Source organism: Talpa occidentalis, unplaced genomic scaffold, assembly GCF_014898055.3.
Source record: "Talpa occidentalis isolate TD23 unplaced genomic scaffold, MPIMG_talOcc4v2.1 talOcc4.5, whole genome shotgun sequence".
Taxonomy (NCBI): domain Eukaryota; kingdom Metazoa; phylum Chordata; class Mammalia; order Eulipotyphla; family Talpidae; genus Talpa; species Talpa occidentalis.
This window is the reverse complement of record NW_023604861.1, coordinates 6102407-6121712: the sequence shown is the minus strand read 5'-3', so window position 1 is coordinate 6121712 and position 19306 is coordinate 6102407. Positions and strand designations below refer to the sequence as shown.

The window sequence follows — 19306 nt, the reverse complement described above, 5'->3', positions numbered from 1 at the left end:
AAATCCTATTTTCAGAAGGAGATCAATTCTTATAAAAACCTCACTTCTGGCAAAATCTTTGCATGCTCAGTTGTCTTGCTTTATTCCCATGTAATATTCATATTCCTGAGGCTTGTGATAGAGCACTAGAGTGGAATTTGTGTGTGTGTGTACATAGAGACAATTTTAAGTTTGTGAGTAAAACATGTGATTTTATATTTTATTATTGATGAAATTGTTTGACAGCCTTTCCATTTGCTCAGGAGAACACATTAAAATTAAAATTTGTAGCCAAAATCATCACTGCCTATTAGATTAAGAAGAGATTTTACTCGGATACCCCAAGTATAGCTCATTTAGACAGAGAACATGGCACCACATGCTCAGATGCCTGTCTCTTTCTCCATCTCTCTCCCTCTATCTCTATATGTGTCTGCTGAAGGGCCTCTCAGCTGATGGGCAAGAATAACATAAGCAACCAGAATAGTCTCTTCTACCCCCTCTCTTCGCTATTAATGCTGTTGCCATTGGCCAGAAATGCCAGTGTTAAGAAAGGAAAACAGCCTCACCCTCCTTGTCCCCTGGCCTCTGGGATTATGGCTGTCAGTAGAGAAAAAAGGAAGAATATAATGACCCTAATGCTAGATGCTGATGAAACACAAATTGCTATAAAACAGAAAGAAAGGATTAGAAGTTTAATCCAGTGTGAATGTGGTTTTCATCATATTTACAAAAACAAGAACATACACTCATGGTCAGTGGCATAACTACAAAAACAGAGGACACCAAAGTGCACTTGAGGATAAATACACTTGCCCTCTGAGGGGATTTGTGGAGGGATTGCTAGGTACAGGTGCAGGTTGCTTGGGCAGAACACACATGTTCAAGGTAAGAATTTATGAAGTGATGGGGGCTGAAAGGGTGGGGTGGCGTCCGGACACACAGTGATGGGGGGTCCTTATCCATGAAGGTACCTCCTTGCAAATAGGAGATTTGATTGTGAAACCAGGGGTCCACAATATCAGTCTAAAGGAGTACTGAACATTGACTTAGCTGAAAGCTTCTTTTCCACATCGTAGGACAGAACAGCTTGTGGGGCTCAGTGAATGAAAAGATGAAAGATTCCCTCTGGTTGAAGAAACATACATTCAGTCCACACATACCCTTGGTTTCTCATCATTGATTTGCAATGAAATATTTTTTTAATTAAAGTAACATCGGTTTCTAACAGTCTGTAAGTTCCAGGTATAAAGACTTATGTGTCTATCTCTGCAGCTACTGCATTGTGTTATCAGCCTACATCTAGTTAAATGAAATATTTTAATGACTCATTCAAGAAATGCCCTTAAAGTGAATGCTTACATACATTGAGTTTGATACATTTGAGATCAGAAGGCAATAGTCTTTCACAGTCTTTCATGTCAATTATTTAAAATGTTTTCATTGCATAGGCTATCTGCCTAGCACCCAGTAAATCAATACATGGGTTTGCTTTCTTTATGCAAGGAGTAGGTCTAGGAGCAACTATGATGTTTGGGGTCCAAAATGCATAAGTGGATTATTTTAACTAAAGAATGAGGGAGGAACCTTTATATTATTTGTTTTTCCCTTATTTCAGTTGATGTAACCTTGCATGGTAACATTATATAAGTTCCAAGAGGCAAAACAAAAAGATCACCAAGCCACCAAGCGGTAGAAAGTTAATTCTGCTTTTGAAAGTTGCTTTTTTTCCCCTCACTGTCTAAAATTCATTTTGGGTAAAGGCCATGGCAAGTGTTACTGTGGAAACTGTTACTGCGAGGCTGGTTGGCATGGGGATAAATGCGAATTCCAGTGTGCTGTCACCCCCTGGGAGAGCAAGAGAAGATGTACATCTCCAGATGGCCAAGTCTGCAGTAACAGAGGTGTGTCTTTCATGCGTCACTACGTGATTGAGAGCAAAACACAGCTCTTAATGATCAACACCCCTCCTCTGATTCCTCCGGGTGGGAGGCTTTGCCTTCTCTAGGCCTGACTTTAATGTAAATCAACATTTACTATACCCACCGTCTTCTCTCCCTGTTCTGCTCTTGAGTAGAAAGCAGAAAGATAAGAAAGTCACTGTCATTCTTTAAGCTCGACTGAACAAATAGTTAACAGAGGGACGGTAATTTCTTTGGCGGCCATCCAGAAATAGCACAGTACAGCTAAAAGGCAATTCTCATAGATACTTCTGCTAAATGTCTCTTGACTAATGCAGCCATGGACAGCATGAGCATCTAATTATCCAGAGACCATTCAGAAAAAAAAAAAAAACATAAAACTCTCCTTGTCTTAATTATGAGTAAATAGAAGTGTGGGCTGCAATACAGTATTGATAAAGCCATTTGGCTTTTGATTGATAAAAAGTGTGACATTGAAGACGAGAGATAGAGAAACATGGACCAAATAGGTAAAAGAGTTTAGAGTGACCGAAAACGTGAATTTGAAAAATATGTTTTCACTGCTAAGATGTAAAGTGAGTCAACTAACAGGTGAAACCAAATCAGTTTTGAAGACTTGGGTGAAAATACTTGTTATTTTCCCCTTTGCCAGCTGTTCTGGCAGAAAAAGAAAGCCACTTGGAATTTACATTGATGACTGGATATAAATAAGTGCCCACATTTCCTTCTATAAAATTATAAACATCGAGAAACCTGGAAAAAATTTCATTTCTACAAAAGAACACCACCTAATAGACAGTGCCTACATGGACAGCCTTCAGATACGGCCAATTTCATCCTTTTACTAATGGACATACAGTAAAATGTGGCACATTTCTGCACACACAGAAAGGAAACCAAATGTCTGAACTTGGACTTTTTATGCAGAATAGATCTGACTGAACATCCTACCGATGCATATTGTATTTTTATTTAACATATAAGGACCTGTCTCTGTTTATGTGCTTTTTATTCAGTAAGCTCAGCAGCCACTCTTACGCAGTCATTGTAGGAAGCTGACTGTGTTAATGTGGATAATAACCATTTTGGTTTTGAAAAGAGACAGGAGGAAAGTGACCAGATGTCTTGTGGAAACACCTGCTACCTGCCAGCTCTCCCTGGACTCAGCTCCTGGGGTCTGGCAGAGGCCGAGCGGATGCACAACCTGAACAAGGCTGGTGGCCAGTGAGATTCCCTCAAATTATTAGCTCGTTGGCCTAAAGATGACTACTGAATTCACATGACAATGACCTACACTGGGCATCTCCGCTGCCCAGTCCCCCAGTGACCCAGGTGATACCTGCCTTGTCTCCAGCACCTGAGCGTGTCTTCCTTACCACGCACCTTTGCTCCAGCGATACAGGTCCCCTTTTCCTTGCTTTTTCTTGTTTTCTTGACTTTGAGTTGTTCTTCCAGTCTCACCTGGACACGTCCCATCTCTGCACACTCAGGCCCTCTGCCCTGGTCACTTGCACGCACACTGATTCCCCTCCCCCCCAGCTCTGGCACTGTTTCCCACAGGATTTATGCCCTCTTTTTCAAAATCTCAGTGTTCAGTTTTATAGTTTACTCATTTTTTTTCATTACCTTTCCTTTTGTCAAACAGATTACAAACTTTTTTTTTTTTTTTTACTGTTTTAACCCTAACATTCTTTTTTTTTTAATTTTTAAATTTATTTTATTGCGGTAACATTGGCTGGCACCACTGTCCATGAATTAGAGGCACAGAATCACCCCCTTCAAGTGTATGTGACCGCTGAGGCCCCACCGTGCACCCCACAGCCCATTGGGCCTCTCCTCCCCCTGATGCTGAGGCAAGGGGGGGTGTTTTGATATGACTTTGAGGCAAACCAACACCGGGCTAATGGCACGTCTTGGAGGCCCTCACATTCTAGCTATAGATAATCGTTTTGTTTTGAAAGAATCTCCACTGTCTATTTGAGATGGTGTTTTTCCCTTTGTATTTTTTTCTGAGTGTGTTTATTTTCCAAATACCAGTAAGCTCCAGCCGGGAAACACACCGTGTTCCATGCTTTCTCTTGTGCCTTTGGCCACGGCACTCTGTAACTGACTTTCCCCGCCAGGGACTTGCGTGTGTGGGGAGTGCTCCTGTCACGACGTCGACCCCACCGGGGACTGGGGCGACATCCACGGGTCCACGTGCGAATGTGACGAGCGGGACTGCCGGGCCGTCTACGACCGCTACTCTGATGACTTCTGCTCGGGTGAGTGCCCTCCTGGCTGCCCTGCCCCTCTAGAAATGCTCATGTCCCTATTTTTAAGCTGCTCTCTGTCTCTCATGGGCACTGGCAAAGAGCAGAATGTGCACCCTAAAGCAATCCATACCCCCAGTACTTGAGAACCCTCCAAAGGGTCACATTTGGGGCAAAGACTAGAAAGAAAAATGCACCCATCTCTTAAAACTAGCCCAGTTTTATTTATTTATTTATTTAAAAGATGAGCCTCCCATTTCCTCCTGCTCTCTCTCTTTTAAAGATTTATTATATTTATCTATGCAAGAGCAGGGGTGTAGGCCAGAGGTGGAGGGAGGGTGGGGGGTGTGAGCAGATTCACCAGAGACAGAATGGGGAGTAGAACAGGCGGATCTACTGAAACCCACTGCTGAGGGGAGCTGTGGGGAGTCAGGAGAGGTCTGCTGTGCCATGTGGGTAGCTCCCTGGCTGGGGATTGAACTCATGCCACAGTGGCTGCGGATAGCTTCATAGTGCTGAGACTTAACCCCTGTGCCACCAGGGAGGTGCCTAGCCCAGTTTTAAACTAGCCCATGCTCACCAAGGAGAACCACTGCTCAAGGGTAGAACTCAAAACTAGCAGCCTGCAGGCCACGAACAGGTGGGCTCCTGGGACATGGACATTAACGCACAGTGGATCTTGAACATGGCTTGATCTGTGAGTGTCCAGGAGACACAGATAATTTTCAATAAATACAGTCCAATCCTGTCCATGTATATTCTCTACTTTATGGTTTTCTTAATAACATTTTCTTTCCTCCAGCTTCCTTGATCATAAGAATACATTATCTAATACATGTAATGTGCACAATAGGTGTTAGTCCACTCTTGATGTTATCAGTAAGGCTTCTGGTCAACAACAGGCTATTTGAGTTTGGGGAAGTCAGGAGTTATAGGGTGTTTGTACAGGGTGGTGGGGGAGACAGCTCCAAAGAAATCTGGTAATTTGACAATCTCGCACGGCCTTAAGGGTCACTTGGAAACCATCAACACTCATCTAAGTTAATCTCCAATGATACAAATAAAATTCTTCAATTTTGTTTTTGTAAGGAAGAGCTGTCCTCTGGATGCCCAGATTGCTCTAAATCTGAGGCTCTTTGTCTGTCTCTATGACCTGGGGCAGGCGTTTACTCTGTAATATTTCTTCATTCTTAGTAAATCTGTAGCGTTCTGTGTTATGTTCGTACCATATCAGTCTTCACCGTTTCCCTAATTGCCATTCTAAGTCACACCGTGAGATTGAGAATGTTGAGAATGTTAATGTGTTTTGAGACTGAAGTAACCCAACTGCGTGGATATTCTTTAGTGATTTATGCCAGCCTGGCATGTAATGAGGTTCGGATGAAATGCAACTTTATTTTTAGCCCCCATTCTTGCATTCTGAGAGTGTTGTTGCTCTTATTTAATTCCAAGGGAAATCTCCCAACGGATTAATTGAAATTGGTGCTTTAGTTTTATTTCTTTCTCTGTGATTTCACATTTTAAATTTTTATTTCTTTTTTAAGTTGGCTCTTTTAACTGACACTGCCATTTTATCTGTTTATTCCTACTCTGTGCACTCAGGTGCTCAGTGATGTGTGTAGATATGATTGTGTGTGCCTGCTGCCTCATGGACACTCATGTTTTAAAATATGATCTTTGTTTGCAAATAAATCTGCTTCAATTATTTCTTCTTTCATTCTTGTTCATCATCCTCAGAGTGTGGAGCATGTGAGTGTGTGTCTTTGTGTATGGATGAATGCACACAGATACACACACCCCAAAGAAGATGATACTGTTGTCAAAATTTGAGTGTCACTGAAATGGCCAGGGCAAGACTAACGACCCTGAAGTGAGTCCACTGCTGTGTCTGTGACCTTATTTCTATGAATTTGCTCCCTGATTCCCTGAAAGAATCCCTTGATCCCTGCTGACTGCCTCTCACTGTGGTCTAGTTCCCCAAATCCCATCATTGAAAAATACGCCGCCATGTGACCTGACGCTCTTTCAGTTTATCCTGTCCACCGATATGGTGAAAATATAAAGTTATAATATAAATATAAAGTTATAATATAACACAATGCCTTGGCATTGTGTTAGTTTAGAAAATGGCACCATTTGGTAGAACTTATGAAGTAGGGAAATGTTGCTGTGGATTCCCAAAGCACAATGGAAAAAACTGAAGGAAACAGTTAAGTATGTTCAGTTTGCATCATCTGGAAAGGGAAATCCACTTCTGGATGGATTTTTTTAAATCCTAATACTAGTTAGATCTTAGTTATTCCCCCAACCTTTCCCTATAGATCGCCTTCCTATTATCAATAATTTGTGAAAATAAAGCCATGACAGGTTCTTCTGAACTTTGCTTGGAGTTGGTGAGGCCTGGGGCAGCACTCAGTGGTAATGGGGTGATCCTTGAAGGTCATCATGACCTTGTAGCATTGCACAAGAATGGGGGGTGTAGCACCTTGCGGGCCATGTTTCCAGTGATTGTAGAAGAGCCTAGAAATAGCAGAGACATAGGAAAACGAAGCTGCAATAATCACATAGCATTAGGGGGAAAACAGAGAGATAAAAAACTGTGTGCAAAATACAGAGTGGTAAGAAAGCAGGACGTGGATGTGGAGGCATAAAGATGACAGACTATGGTCAGATTTCAAAGGTTGGTTTTCAAGTTTGTCTTTATTGAAACCTTTGCTTGGTTTCTCTGTGCTCCACATTTAAGTGTCACCATCAATATTTATCTTCCTCCTTCTGCCTTATTTCGTGTCATAGAGCATCCGGGGGGGAGGGGAAGGAAGAGGGTGAGAATGGGGTTGGGCGAGAGCACGATTCACCTTGTGGTGGGAGCACTGTGGAGACTTTACTTGAAGGGGGGTGCCCTAGACTTTCAAAATACTGACAACTTTGTAAACCAATGGTACTGACAGTAAAAATATATATATATATATATATATATATATATATATATATGAAAAAAATCAGAGCTTTCTTCTTCTGGGTCTAAAGCACTTATTTTTTTTTTTAATATTAAATTTTATTTTTATATTCCCCCATACAATTGCAAACGCCCCATTCTGACCCCAATCCTTCCCCTCCCGCCCCCCACCCCCCCAAAAAGTGTCTCTGGTTCATAGTTTTTTGTTGATTTTGATTTTCACTTTCTTATAGTTAATCTTTTTCCTGGTCCCTTATTTAAGTTTTCTAGATTCCTGCTATGAGTGAGACCATCCGGTATTTTTCTTTTTCTTTTTGGCTTATTTCGCTGAGCATGATCCCTTCCAGTGCCATCCATGTTGCTGCAAATTGCATGTGTTTATCTTTTTTGAATGCTGAGTAATATTCCATGGTATATATGTACCTCATCTTCTTGATCCAGTCATCTATTTTTGGGCATTTGGGTTGTTTCCAAAGCTTAGCTATTGTAAACAGTGCTGCTATAAACATAGGGGTGCAGGTGCTCTTTGGAATTGATGTTTCTGTGTCCTTTGGGTAAATACCTAGGAGTGGAATTGCTGGATCATATGGAAGCTCTATGTTTAGTAGGTCCAGAAATCTCCACACAGCTCTCCATAGTGGTAACCTGACTTATTTTTTATATTCATTGGACCAAGTTAAAAGTTGGAGCAAGTCTCGAATTAATAACCCCTGGCTGTCTTCACAGATTGGCTTTGTTTCCCTGCTGATTTTTTAAATGGAAATATATTTGACATATAACTTCATGCAAATGTAAGGTACTTGGCATGTTCATTTGATATGAGTATGTGTCGAAGGTGGTTGTCATGTAGCATTAATTAACACCATGAACTTTTGAAAAACTATTGATGTGACCATACCTCAGATAGAAAATAATGACTGCTCTTCAACCTGCAGCCCGATGGCAGAACTGGAGAATATTCTCCCTCTCCATGGGCTCCCTCTGCAGCCTCCTAATTCATTCCACAGGTCTCAGGAACTGGGGTAGCTACAGGAGCAGGTGACTCCTGGGGGGTCAGGTTGTCCTCACCCACAGAATGTTTTGTTCTAATTTTTCCAGTTTTTCTGGCCTTTCAATCTAACTCTGTATTTCACTTGTATTGTTAGAATGTCAACAAGTCTCCCACGAATGGCAGCAAGTTCTTGTTTTGTCCTGGTTCCTCATGGCAGAGCTCACTGTCCTCGAATAAAACCTCTTGTCTTCAAGAATTTAAAAGCTCCTCACTCCTATAAAGTAGCAGAATTGCTTGTACTCAAAGGTTACAAACTCCTTTAGAACTTTTATTTTTCTGTGCACTTGCAATATAGCTCTGTTTGCAAATTTCCCTCTCACTTACATGAGGGTTGAGAAGAGGGCCGGGAACTTCTTAGCAGTGTATTTTGGACCATCTACCTGTTCTGCTCCCTGCTCTGTCTCTAGTGAATCCTCTCACCCTCCTGCACCTCTGGCCTGTACCCCAGCTCTTGTATAAATAAATAAATCTTAAAAAAAATGAACAGGGCCTCCCTGGTGGCACAAGGGGTTAAGATACAACTTATGAAGCTGTCCACAGCCTCTGCAGCAAGATTTCAATTCCCTGGCCGGCCAGGGAGCAACCCACATGGTGCAGCAGACCTCTTCTGTCTCACCTGCTGCTCCCCTCAGCAGTGTACTTCAGTCAGTCTGCCTGTTCTGCTCCCCGCTCTGGCTCTGGTGAATCCTCTCACCCCCCACACCTCTGGCCTGTACCCCAGCTCTTGTTTGCATAAATAAATAAATCTTAAAAAAATGAACAAACTAAACTTCAAAGAGATTATCATGTGATCATCCATACCTGTGGGTCAGGGAGTCGGGTTTTGCCTACTTATCTGATGGACAATAGAGGCTGGTGTTTGCTCTCCCTGAGGATGATGGGGGCTCAGTTCTTTGCAACCTTTCCCACCACCCTCTTGCGTGTTTGCCAGACAAGACCTCCAGGCTGTCAGCATCACACAGGTTCCTGGTTTGAAGCTAAGGCCCCCTCAGTCTACAGACTTAGCAGTCAAAAGGTCATGAGAATCAAGGGTGGGGACCCCAGGATAAGAGCCTGTTTCAGTATCAAATTGTTTTCCACTTTCTATGCTCTCCTCCACATGCACAACTGCCAAATCCATCAACCTCCCCCTTTCAGCCCAGCACCCCAAGTTCATTCTCACGCACCTGGATTTTGACAGATTCAAGGTCACAGCCCTCAGGCCCTGCTCAGCCGTCTGGGGCTGTGGCCTTTCTTTATCCTTCATGATCAATTCATACAAAGCAGCAATTTAAGAACTGGAGCGGGGAATGTGCCTTTGTCTTTATGTTTGATGTTGTGTCTGTTAAGATGCTGACTGGTGTGATACTGTTGAGATGAAAACTAATTCTGACATCACCCCGTTTACTTATTTATTTTTTGTATGACTCTCTGCGAAGGTCACGGGCAGTGTAACTGTGGAAGATGCGACTGCAAAGCGGGCTGGCATGGGAAGAAGTGTGAGCACCCGCGTTCCTGCCCGCTGTCGGCAGAGGAGAGCACCAAGAAGTGCCGGGGGAACTCAGACCTGCCCTGCTCGGGAAGGGGTAAGCCGGGTAGCTCTGCCACCCTCAGGGCTCGGGAGTTGAGGGTTCCATGCACACGTGGTCTGCTGTGTGCTCCGCCCGATGGTGTCTTTGAGCAATGTCAGTTTATTTGTAGTTTATCAAGCCAACAAGTGGGTGGTGACCTGTGACGAGTGAAAACCCACCAACCTCATTGTCAGAGTGGGTGAGCGGGGGCACAGGCATCCGCACAACGGGCCGTCTGTCCCTTAAACCCCTCCATGCCCCTGGGAGTCTGAGGCTCTTGAACGTGGTCACTGCCGATGAGCCCAAGTGTGAGGCAGCGGGCGCTGGTCCGCGCCGGAGGTGCCCTGGGCTGCACCTGTCAGGTGAGCGCGGTGAGGGGACCACGGTGTCCGGGCCCTGCGGGCTGGCCCGCACCCCAGCAGAGAGGAGCAGGTGCTGGGCGGGTGTCCAGCAAACAGATGCGTTCAGGGGTCATCTGCGCCAGCCTGCTGTCCCCAGCTGCCTCTTTCCACCTTCCCCTAAGTCTTCCTGCCCAGGGTCAGTGTGTTTGGCTGTTGGGGTGAGGTTCTGGAAAGACCACCCAGGGCGCCCCCTGGGACCTTCCTCATCACCGTGTCCATTGGGTGCTGTCTAATTCAGCTCCCCAGGGTGGGTTAGTGCTTTGACATTGGTGACTCCATGTTCTGTTGGACATGTGTGTTCACTGTAGTTTATTTAATAGTATAACTACTAGAGCAATAAAATGCTCTCATCAATATATAGATCTTACCTAAAAGTAGCTGAGATCTCTACATGATGGAAGATTAATTTTTTCAAAACTAACAACAAATCCAGTTTCCATGAGTGAAGTACAGAGAAATATAGTCCCTCTTTCTCCTTCTCTGTGTCCTGTGTGTGTATACACACACACACTCACACACACACACACACCCATCAGTGCACTTTAGCTTTGAGGTCTGTTCGCCTGTAGTTGACTTTAATGCTACATTAAAAACATCAAACAATTTGGATAGTTGCGCAAAGCTTTCTGAATAAGACCATCTAGTTGTCCTCTGACAATTCTGAACCCCAATCCTCTTGGAGGGGAGTGTGGCTTTGGGGAAGTGTCCTATAAACAGACAGCTCTGAAGGGGCATCTGCTATGTAGGAAAGGCGCAGCCCAGGTGGAGCCCCACCTCCCAGCAAGTACAAATTGGAGGTGAAGCAAGAATTCATCTAGAGGAAATTCTTGATGGTTCGTGATGATTCCTCAAAATAAGAAATACAGTTTTACCTCCTACCTGAAAACACAAGTTAATGTGAAACATGCTTTTGGAGGAATTAGTAATAGCAGTTATTATAAATTTTGTTCACAAAAGAGAAAAGGAGAGAGACTTCCTTTATCTGAAGGTCTGATCAGAAATTTAATCTTATGTTATTATGGTTTTCTTCTTTAAAAATGAGGGCTTTTGTTAGTAGTATTATTGAGATAGAATTCAGGAGTCCAGCTAGTGGTTTTTATATATTCCCAGGATTACACAACCATCACCACTGTCTAATTCCAGAACATTTTTGTCACCACAAAAAGAAATCCTCTTGCACCTCTTACCAGTTTATTTCATTCTCTTCTCTCCTCAACCCCTAGACACCATTCACATACTTCCCACCTCTGTGTTTTCCTACTCTGGATATTTTATATAATGGAGCTATTAAATACGTGGTCTTTTGCATATAGCTTTGTGTATTTCCAGGGCTTACATGTTGCTTCCTGTTGTAGTCTGAGCTCCACCCCTTTCTATGGTGGGTTAACACACATTCGTATGCACATACCCCACTTATTTATCCATTCAGCCCTCAATGGACATTTGGATCATTCCTGCTCTTTGGCCATCATGAGTAATTTCCTCTGAGCATTCATACTCAACACTCACTGTGGACCTGCGTTTTGATTTCTTTGTGTATAGACTGAGCAGTATCACTGGGTCATAGGATAAGTCTTGCTTAACTTTTTGGGTGCTTGCGACACTGTCTTTAATTTGGACACACCATTTCACATTCCCACCACCAGTGAATGAAGCTTCCAATTTCTGTACCTCTTTGCCACTATCTGTTAGTCTTTCTTTTCACTGATTACACTTTTCTTTATGTAGAAAGCCCCCAAAGTCTCCAATATTATTTGCACCGTATGTATTTCCATACCCTGATATTTATCACTAATGATTACCAGAAGGAGAGTAGGCTATGCAGAAGGGAGTTTTCAATTTCAGAAGCATGTCAGACTTGTCCCATCTTTCACCAGCAACCCAAGACAAGAACCATTAGCTTACCAGCATTAATAAAATATTTTCCTTATTGTGCTGGAGGAAGCCCATTATCCGCCAAAGTAACAAAGATTAAAGACTAATCTCTCTCAGATGACCGTTCTTATTTACTATTTATTCTTAAAAGTAACAAATTGTATCATAGAAAAATAAGAAAAACACACTAGATATCTCTCGCATGTAGAATATCACCTAAAGTATAAGTTCATTTGTCTCTAAATTTTTAATATAATGCAAGTATAAGAAAATTATCACGGGCTTCACATGTTCATCTTTAGGAAAATCTGGCAAACACTGTCGCCTCCTTTCCTAGAGAGTCACTAGCTTATTTAGGGACCAGTTATAAGCTGTAGAGTCTTTAAAGTGTGTCTGAAAATATCCTTCCATGTATACATACAATTACGATTTTTTTCAAATTATTCATTTTAACCTTCCATAATAGTTTACAGATAAATAATAAGCTTCTCTAGTTTTCTCCTAGGGAAATCAGGGTTCTGATGAGTGAAATGATTTCTCAGTAAAGCATCACAAAATGTAGTATTTTGAGAATGAAGACCCAGGATTTATGGCAGCCAGTTGAGGCGCCCACCAGTGATCAAAGACTCTTTTTCAAAGTGCTACATCTGCAAGTTCAGTGGCTTTGGGTGTTTGAAAGTAAATGATCAGTAGGAGAACATTTAAAGGATTAGTTTTGCAGTTTATGAATGATAACTGCAGCTGTGGTTATATGAGTGAAGAAAGCAATTACAAGGCCCATCCGTCCTTGGCCCAGCAGTGGCTCACCAGCTTGGGTCAAGGAAAAAGCCTTCTGGTAGATTCTACCAAGATTCCTCAGAACAGTCCACTTGTGGGCCAAATGAAAGCTTCTTCCACCAGAAATTAGATAAGAATGCTTGCTTTGGTGGTGATGGCTAAGTGTGATCATTTTCTTTAGGGTAGGAGAGTCATAGAGCTGATGTCTTTGATTCTCTATTAATCCTGTGACTCTTTGATTTCTATCCTATGTTGCTTATAATATCTTTTCTTTCACTTAAATAACTCTGTTATGGTCAACGTGGACATACAGTAATTCTTCCTAATTTCTGCTCCTAGGGGTTGGGTCTGGGGACAACTTTCTTTATTCTTATAGCACTGTTCTGCTCAAAAAATTAAAATGGCTTATAATAGTCTACACATCAGATTTAAAATTCTTTTGAGCTTATAATATATATTTGTTATTGTCAAGGCTCTCCTCTGAGTATGTGTCTAACCGTGGCCAGAAAATCTGAGCCAACAGGACATGGGTCACTTTGGAACAGAGGTTTTAAGGAGTGAGATATTTGCTATTTTGCTTTCCCCCGGCATGAGATGGTCACTGACCCATGAGCGAGCTCGTGAATGAGGATGATCAAAACCTCTGCTAACTCACTAAGAACTTGTAATATAAGAGGAATAAAGCTTTGAGCTTCTAAGCTGCTAAGATATTGGGGTTATTTGTTACTGCAGCAGAGTTCCTGACTCATACACCTTTCCACATTCATAGAGACCACAGTTACACCAAAGCAAATCAACAAGCCAACACAACAAAAATCATAGCAAAAGCCAAGACATAAGCCTAAAAGCAATAAAGGTTTATAACCACATGAATATCTTATCAGCTTCAATATTTAAGTCAAAATAAATACAGATGTGTATACACCTTACCAGTGGTGCATTTATGCTGTTCTATCAACAGCAAGTAGGTAATGCTAAGAGCATGGCATGCTTGACTTTTTAATACCCCCAAACTAAACAGGGTAGGAAGAGGTATCATTTTTTTTTCATTTTACAGAAAATGAAATTGGATATTTGAACAATTGTCATCTTTCATGGCAAATGCCAGAAGTGGATATACTTCCTTGTTATAAACATTTTTCTGAAAAATCATTGATCTGGTTTCATAGTATTCCATGATTTGGTAGAAGCAAAAGAACTTAATCACTGAGAAGACCGAAAGACCAATACTTTAGAACCATACCTGTTATGGTTATGGCCTCTTGGAGAGGAGCTCCATTCAAATGATGCCAAATGAATATTTATGATCTCTCCCTGGGTGATGATAATACACTGAAATAAAATATTAATATTCAGAAAATATGACAATTTAACAATGTTAGACCTCTGATCCATGAAAAAAGCAAACAATTCTCTTTCATTAGACATCTAAGTTATCTTTTATTTTATATTCAAAATATCATCATTTACATTCTTGTAGCAGAATATTTGCATAGATCCTTAGTCTTCAGTTCTTATATGAGGAAAATGTATTCATATAAATGAGTAAAATATATAGTAAAGCTTTCAATAGAAAACATTGCCTAAACAACTTCTATCCTCTAGAGAAATTGCACCAGCATATCTTCCAGCCAGGAGCTTAAGAGGGGCTCCCTTCCCCTACCAAGTAACCAATGAACTCTTCTCAAAATATTTTGCTCTTAGCGTTATAAACTTTTACCATTTATCAAGTCTTTTCATTGACTTCTGTCATCATCAAAAGGAGTGCAGGCATTATTTTGCTGCAGGCATTATTATTCAGAAACTTGTGTTTTCAGTATTTACCTTCTTTGATCATCATTTGTCCTTGTATTTAAGTCACTTTTTTGTTTGGTACTGAAATCCCATGTGTTTTTTGTTGCTGCTCCTCTGGGCCCTTTTGTTTTCTGTTATCAGACTTATCCTAAGAGATATTGCATATGTTTTAGTCCTTAAACACACGAAACCAAACATCCCCACCAGGGAACGTGTAAGGTGGAGGAACAATGATGAATTCGGGCTAATTGTTCAATATCGTAGCTTCTAGAAAGTAGAAGCCATGTCCTCATTTTTATCAATTATTACCCTTTAATTAATGAATTAAGCAAGTGAGTTCAATTCCCTTATCTAGAGCCATACTTTCAAAGAGTAATAGCATGCCAAATTCCCACCATCTGGAGATTTTTCAAGTCAAATCATAATTCATCTCTTCCTTGTAATGGCAAAGCACATCTTTAAATTTTCTTGTTTTTATTTATCAGAGTGATTCCCATGATGCAGGCTTTTTTGTGTGTGTGTTTTTGTTTTTTACTTTGTGTTGTTACTTTGTTTTGTTTTGGGGGAACAACTGAATCATTACTTTTCTGATTTGTGTATACAGAGATGTTATTATTTAAAACAGAGAAAACATTTTAAAAGATAATAGTAATCCTCCAAACATGTATTTTTGAGGGGAGAATCTTTTAATTTTTAATAAAAAAAATTGTAGCTTTATCGACGTGAATTTGAAACACTACACCCTGCACATAGCTTCTGTATATGATTTGATGAGTTTGAACATATGTGCACACCTGTGATACTAACACCCCAGTCAAGGTAATAAACCACCCACCACCTCCCAAAATGTCCGGTGTCCCTTTGCTTTCTTTGTTGTGTATTGGTAAGAATGCTTAACATGAGAGGTATCTAAAATACTCAAACATCTAGAAGCAGAAAATGGAATGTTCTGTTGCTAGGGGATGGGAGAGAGGGAAGAGGAAGTTGTTATTCAATGTCAGTAAAGTTACAGTTATGGAAGATGAGTAAGCTCTAGAGACCTGCTGTTCAATGTCATGCTTCAGTTAACCATACAGCATTATGGACTTACATTTTTGTTGATGGTAGACCTCCAGACATATTAGACTAAGCCCCATACCACCCATTGTGCTTTTGATTATATTTTTAAAATCCTCAGGAGCCTAATTAAATATCTTTTTGTAACTGAACTGCAATAGGAAATACACAGAAATTTTCAAGGGGAATGGATATAATCTCCCTTGCCTCAAGGAGGAAAGTGGGATTCAGATTTACTCTATTCTGAGTGTCCTGATCGATTGATTCCCCTGCGTCTACCAGTGCTGAAGGACCGGGAATAGGCAGGCACTAAACATGGCTCTTCCAGCATAGCTGTTAAGGAACACAGCTATAAGGGAAATGACCCTGTAAAATTAAGTTCTTCACTCTTCCTTGTCTAGAAGAAATGATCCTGCTTCTAGTGATGCACCAAATGGGGAAAATGGAAGTGAACTGTTAATCCTTCTAGCAACAAGTCAGTACATTGCTATGTTATGGACAATGAATTACTGGAAATCAGCCTATGGATCGCCAGGGAGTCTCCTATGGTTTTTGAGCACACTTTGAACCTACAGTGCTCTCTTCTTGCCATATTTACATGCTCTATTTTCGTGGAATAACCCGTCATGGTAAAAGGAATCTAGGCAGAGAAGAGCTTATTTATTATTTGCTTTCTTCGGATTCAGGAAAGCTTATTAGAATATCTTAAACTGTATATACATCCTTTATTTCACAAAACTGCAGAAATATAAACATTACTTATTATGACTTTATTAAAGATCGTGCTGAGACAAGAAGATCAAGATGATGGGAGAACTAATCACGGTGCCCCCAGCACCCTTTACACCACAGGATGTGCTGGGGCAGGGTGTGCTGGTACATTTTTCCTCTTCGTGAGGAGGCCAAAGGTATAGGTGCCCTGAACTAGAGCAGAAGGCTTTTTCCTTGACCCAAGCTGGTGAGCCGCTGAGGCTGTCAGGCCGAGGACCGATGGGCCTTATAATTGCTTTCTTCACTCTTGTAACCACAGCTGCAGTTATCATTCATAAACTGCAAAACTAATCCTTTAAATGTCCTCCTACTGATCATTTACTTTCAAACACCCAAAGCCACTGAACTTGCAGATGTAGCACTTTGAAAAAGAGTCTTTGATCACTGGTGGGTGCCTCAACTGGCTGTCCTAAATCCTGGGTCTTCATTCTCAAAGTACTACATTTTGTGATGCTTTCCTGAGAAATCATTTCACTCATCAGAACCCTGATTTCCCTAGGAGAAAACTAGAGAAGCTTATTATTTATCTGTAAACTATTATGAAAGGTTGAAATGAATGATTTGAAAAAATCATAATTGTACGTGTACCTTGAAGAGTATTTTCAGAAAACACACTTTAAAGACTCTACAGCTTATAACTGGTCCCTAAATAAGCTAGTGACTCTCTCGGAAAGGAGGCGACAGTGTTTGCCAGATTTTCCTAAAGATGAACATGTGAAGCCTGTGATAAGTTTCTTGCACTTGCATTATATTAAAAATTTAGAGACAAATGAACTTATAGTTTAGATGATTTTCTACATGTGAGAGATATCTAGTGTGTTTTTCTTATTTTTCCATGATACAATTTGTTATTTTTAAGAATAAATGTTAAGAATGGTCATCTGAGAGAAACTAGAGGTGTGCTAAGAGATCGTGATTAAGTCCAGTATTAAATCTCTCAGACATATGATGAAGCTACATTTACCAAACTAAAAGTGTAATCTGTACACATTGAAAAGAAATACCACAAAAAATATTGAAAAGAGCTCAGTGAAACAGAAAAGAAGGCCACATTCAAGGTGATTATTCAGGGACTCCCCTCCCCAGTGGGTCATTATCTATATTCCTTATCTCCTCCTCTTTATTTTATCTTGTCTTTGTCCTTGTTATTTTTATAGTCAACAGAACATAGAGCAAAAGAAAAAACTCAAAAGCTGAATTAAATAATTTTGTATAACTTTAAAAAATGCTAGAAATATTTCAGTGGAAAACAATAAACATCATATATTTTGATTTACCTAAGTTTTTCTAATCCATAGTCCAGAAAGCCTCATTACCCAAACTGTTTTTTTTCATGTTCCTATCAACAATCTTAATCTAAAGCAACAGATCATTTCCTATCAAAGATAGGAACTGATCCAAATAAATAGACAATTTTCATTACAGCATACATAATTTTTACGTGGTAAATTGACAACCAGTGAAATCCTTTGGCTGAAAAAACTTGCTAGTAAAGGCTGCAACAAATATTGTCAAAATGTATTTGTAATGAAAATAGAAAATTGGACATGAATTCAATCCCAATTTCTTTAAGTGCGCTTAAAATGAAATGTGTGACAACTGTGACAAATTTGTTACTATAATTATGTATTTATTTCTTAAAAACACTAAGCACACAGTGAAGGATGCCATTAGGTTCCTAAAAATTCACTTTATTGTATTCAATGTGAACAAGCAAACCAGATGCTTTGAGTAGAGCTCAATCTGGCCCAGCCATCAGCCATGACATCATGGCATCCTACATTCTACATACCTCCTTCTTGAAAATCAGTGAGTTTGACATCATTTTGCCTCAGCCTTAGGGTCAGCAGCTGATTCAAATCCCATGACTCCCCCTTGGATATATGAGATATTAAAAACTGATAGGTCTGGTCATAGTGCCGTTTATATAATGGATGTATTAAAAATATAATTATCCTAGAACATACAACTTATGCATCACTTCCTTTAGCGATGTCATTTTTCAAATTTAATCAATCTCTTATTTACTGACCACATTACTATGCTAAATCTGGGGTCAGGAGGCCAGGGCCAGCAGACCTGCACTCTGTTTTTGTAAATAAAGTTTTATTAGGACACAATCATATTATTTATTTACACAGGGCAGTGTTCTTGCTATGATGGCAGAGTCGAATATTGCCACAGAGTGTACGGCACACAGAGACACAGACATTTACCATCTAATCCTTCACAGAAAAAGTTTGCTGACCCTGGTGCCAAACACTTATGATGGATGTGACAAGAGTAGGGGAGAAGGGATTGTGTATTTTGAAGGGAGGAATTTCTAAATAAACTTGGATGCAAATATGACTTCATGAAGTGAGGAAGCTAGAATTGAATTGCAGGGATGTGTAACATTAGATGATGATTTAGAAAAAAAGTGCCTCAGGCAGAAGGAACAGCATAAAGAGAAACATTGAGTTAACACAAGAATGACTTTTGCACGGAACAGGAAACAAATTCACTCTTGTTCTATATAAAGAATAAGACAGTGGGGGGAGATAGCCTGGGAGCAACTGTCATCTCTCCTACCCCCCACTCCCCACTCTCTGTGATGTGATGGGTTTGAGACAAAAGGCAATATGTTCTCATAATTCTCTCATGAGGTTAGTTGTTAGTAAGGACATACATTGTAAGTATGGATTGTAATTGGGCTGAAACCATGTTAGAGAAATTCCAGGTTAACCTCTCTGAGTGCCCACTCCATAGTGTCATTCCTCAAACAACAAGTTTCATGTAACTAAAATCACCAAGATTCAAATCTTTCCATGAATAAGACAAATATGTTGGCTCCTGTCACATGTCTGTCCTCCTCTTTCTTGCACTGCAAATCATCTATACTTACTTATCTCCTGACAGAATATGAGAAGACAAAAGCAAATC

General features: G+C 40.6%; 1 protein-coding gene across 6 annotated transcripts in view; it reads left to right on the top strand.

Moving 5' to 3' along the window:
* The window catches only part of ITGBL1 (integrin subunit beta like 1), a 148541-nt gene that overhangs the window by 63181 nt on the left and 66054 nt on the right, over nucleotides 1-19306 (top strand). For all 6 annotated transcript variants that reach the window (XM_037528728.2, XM_054701819.1, XM_054701820.1 and 3 more), the window contains 3 exons: nucleotides 1743-1883; nucleotides 4025-4165; nucleotides 9579-9725. In XM_037528728.2, coding sequence (XP_037384625.1) covers nucleotides 1743-1883; nucleotides 4025-4165; nucleotides 9579-9725 — 429 coding nt within the window. The remainder of the gene's footprint in view (nucleotides 1-1742; nucleotides 1884-4024; nucleotides 4166-9578; nucleotides 9726-19306) is intronic.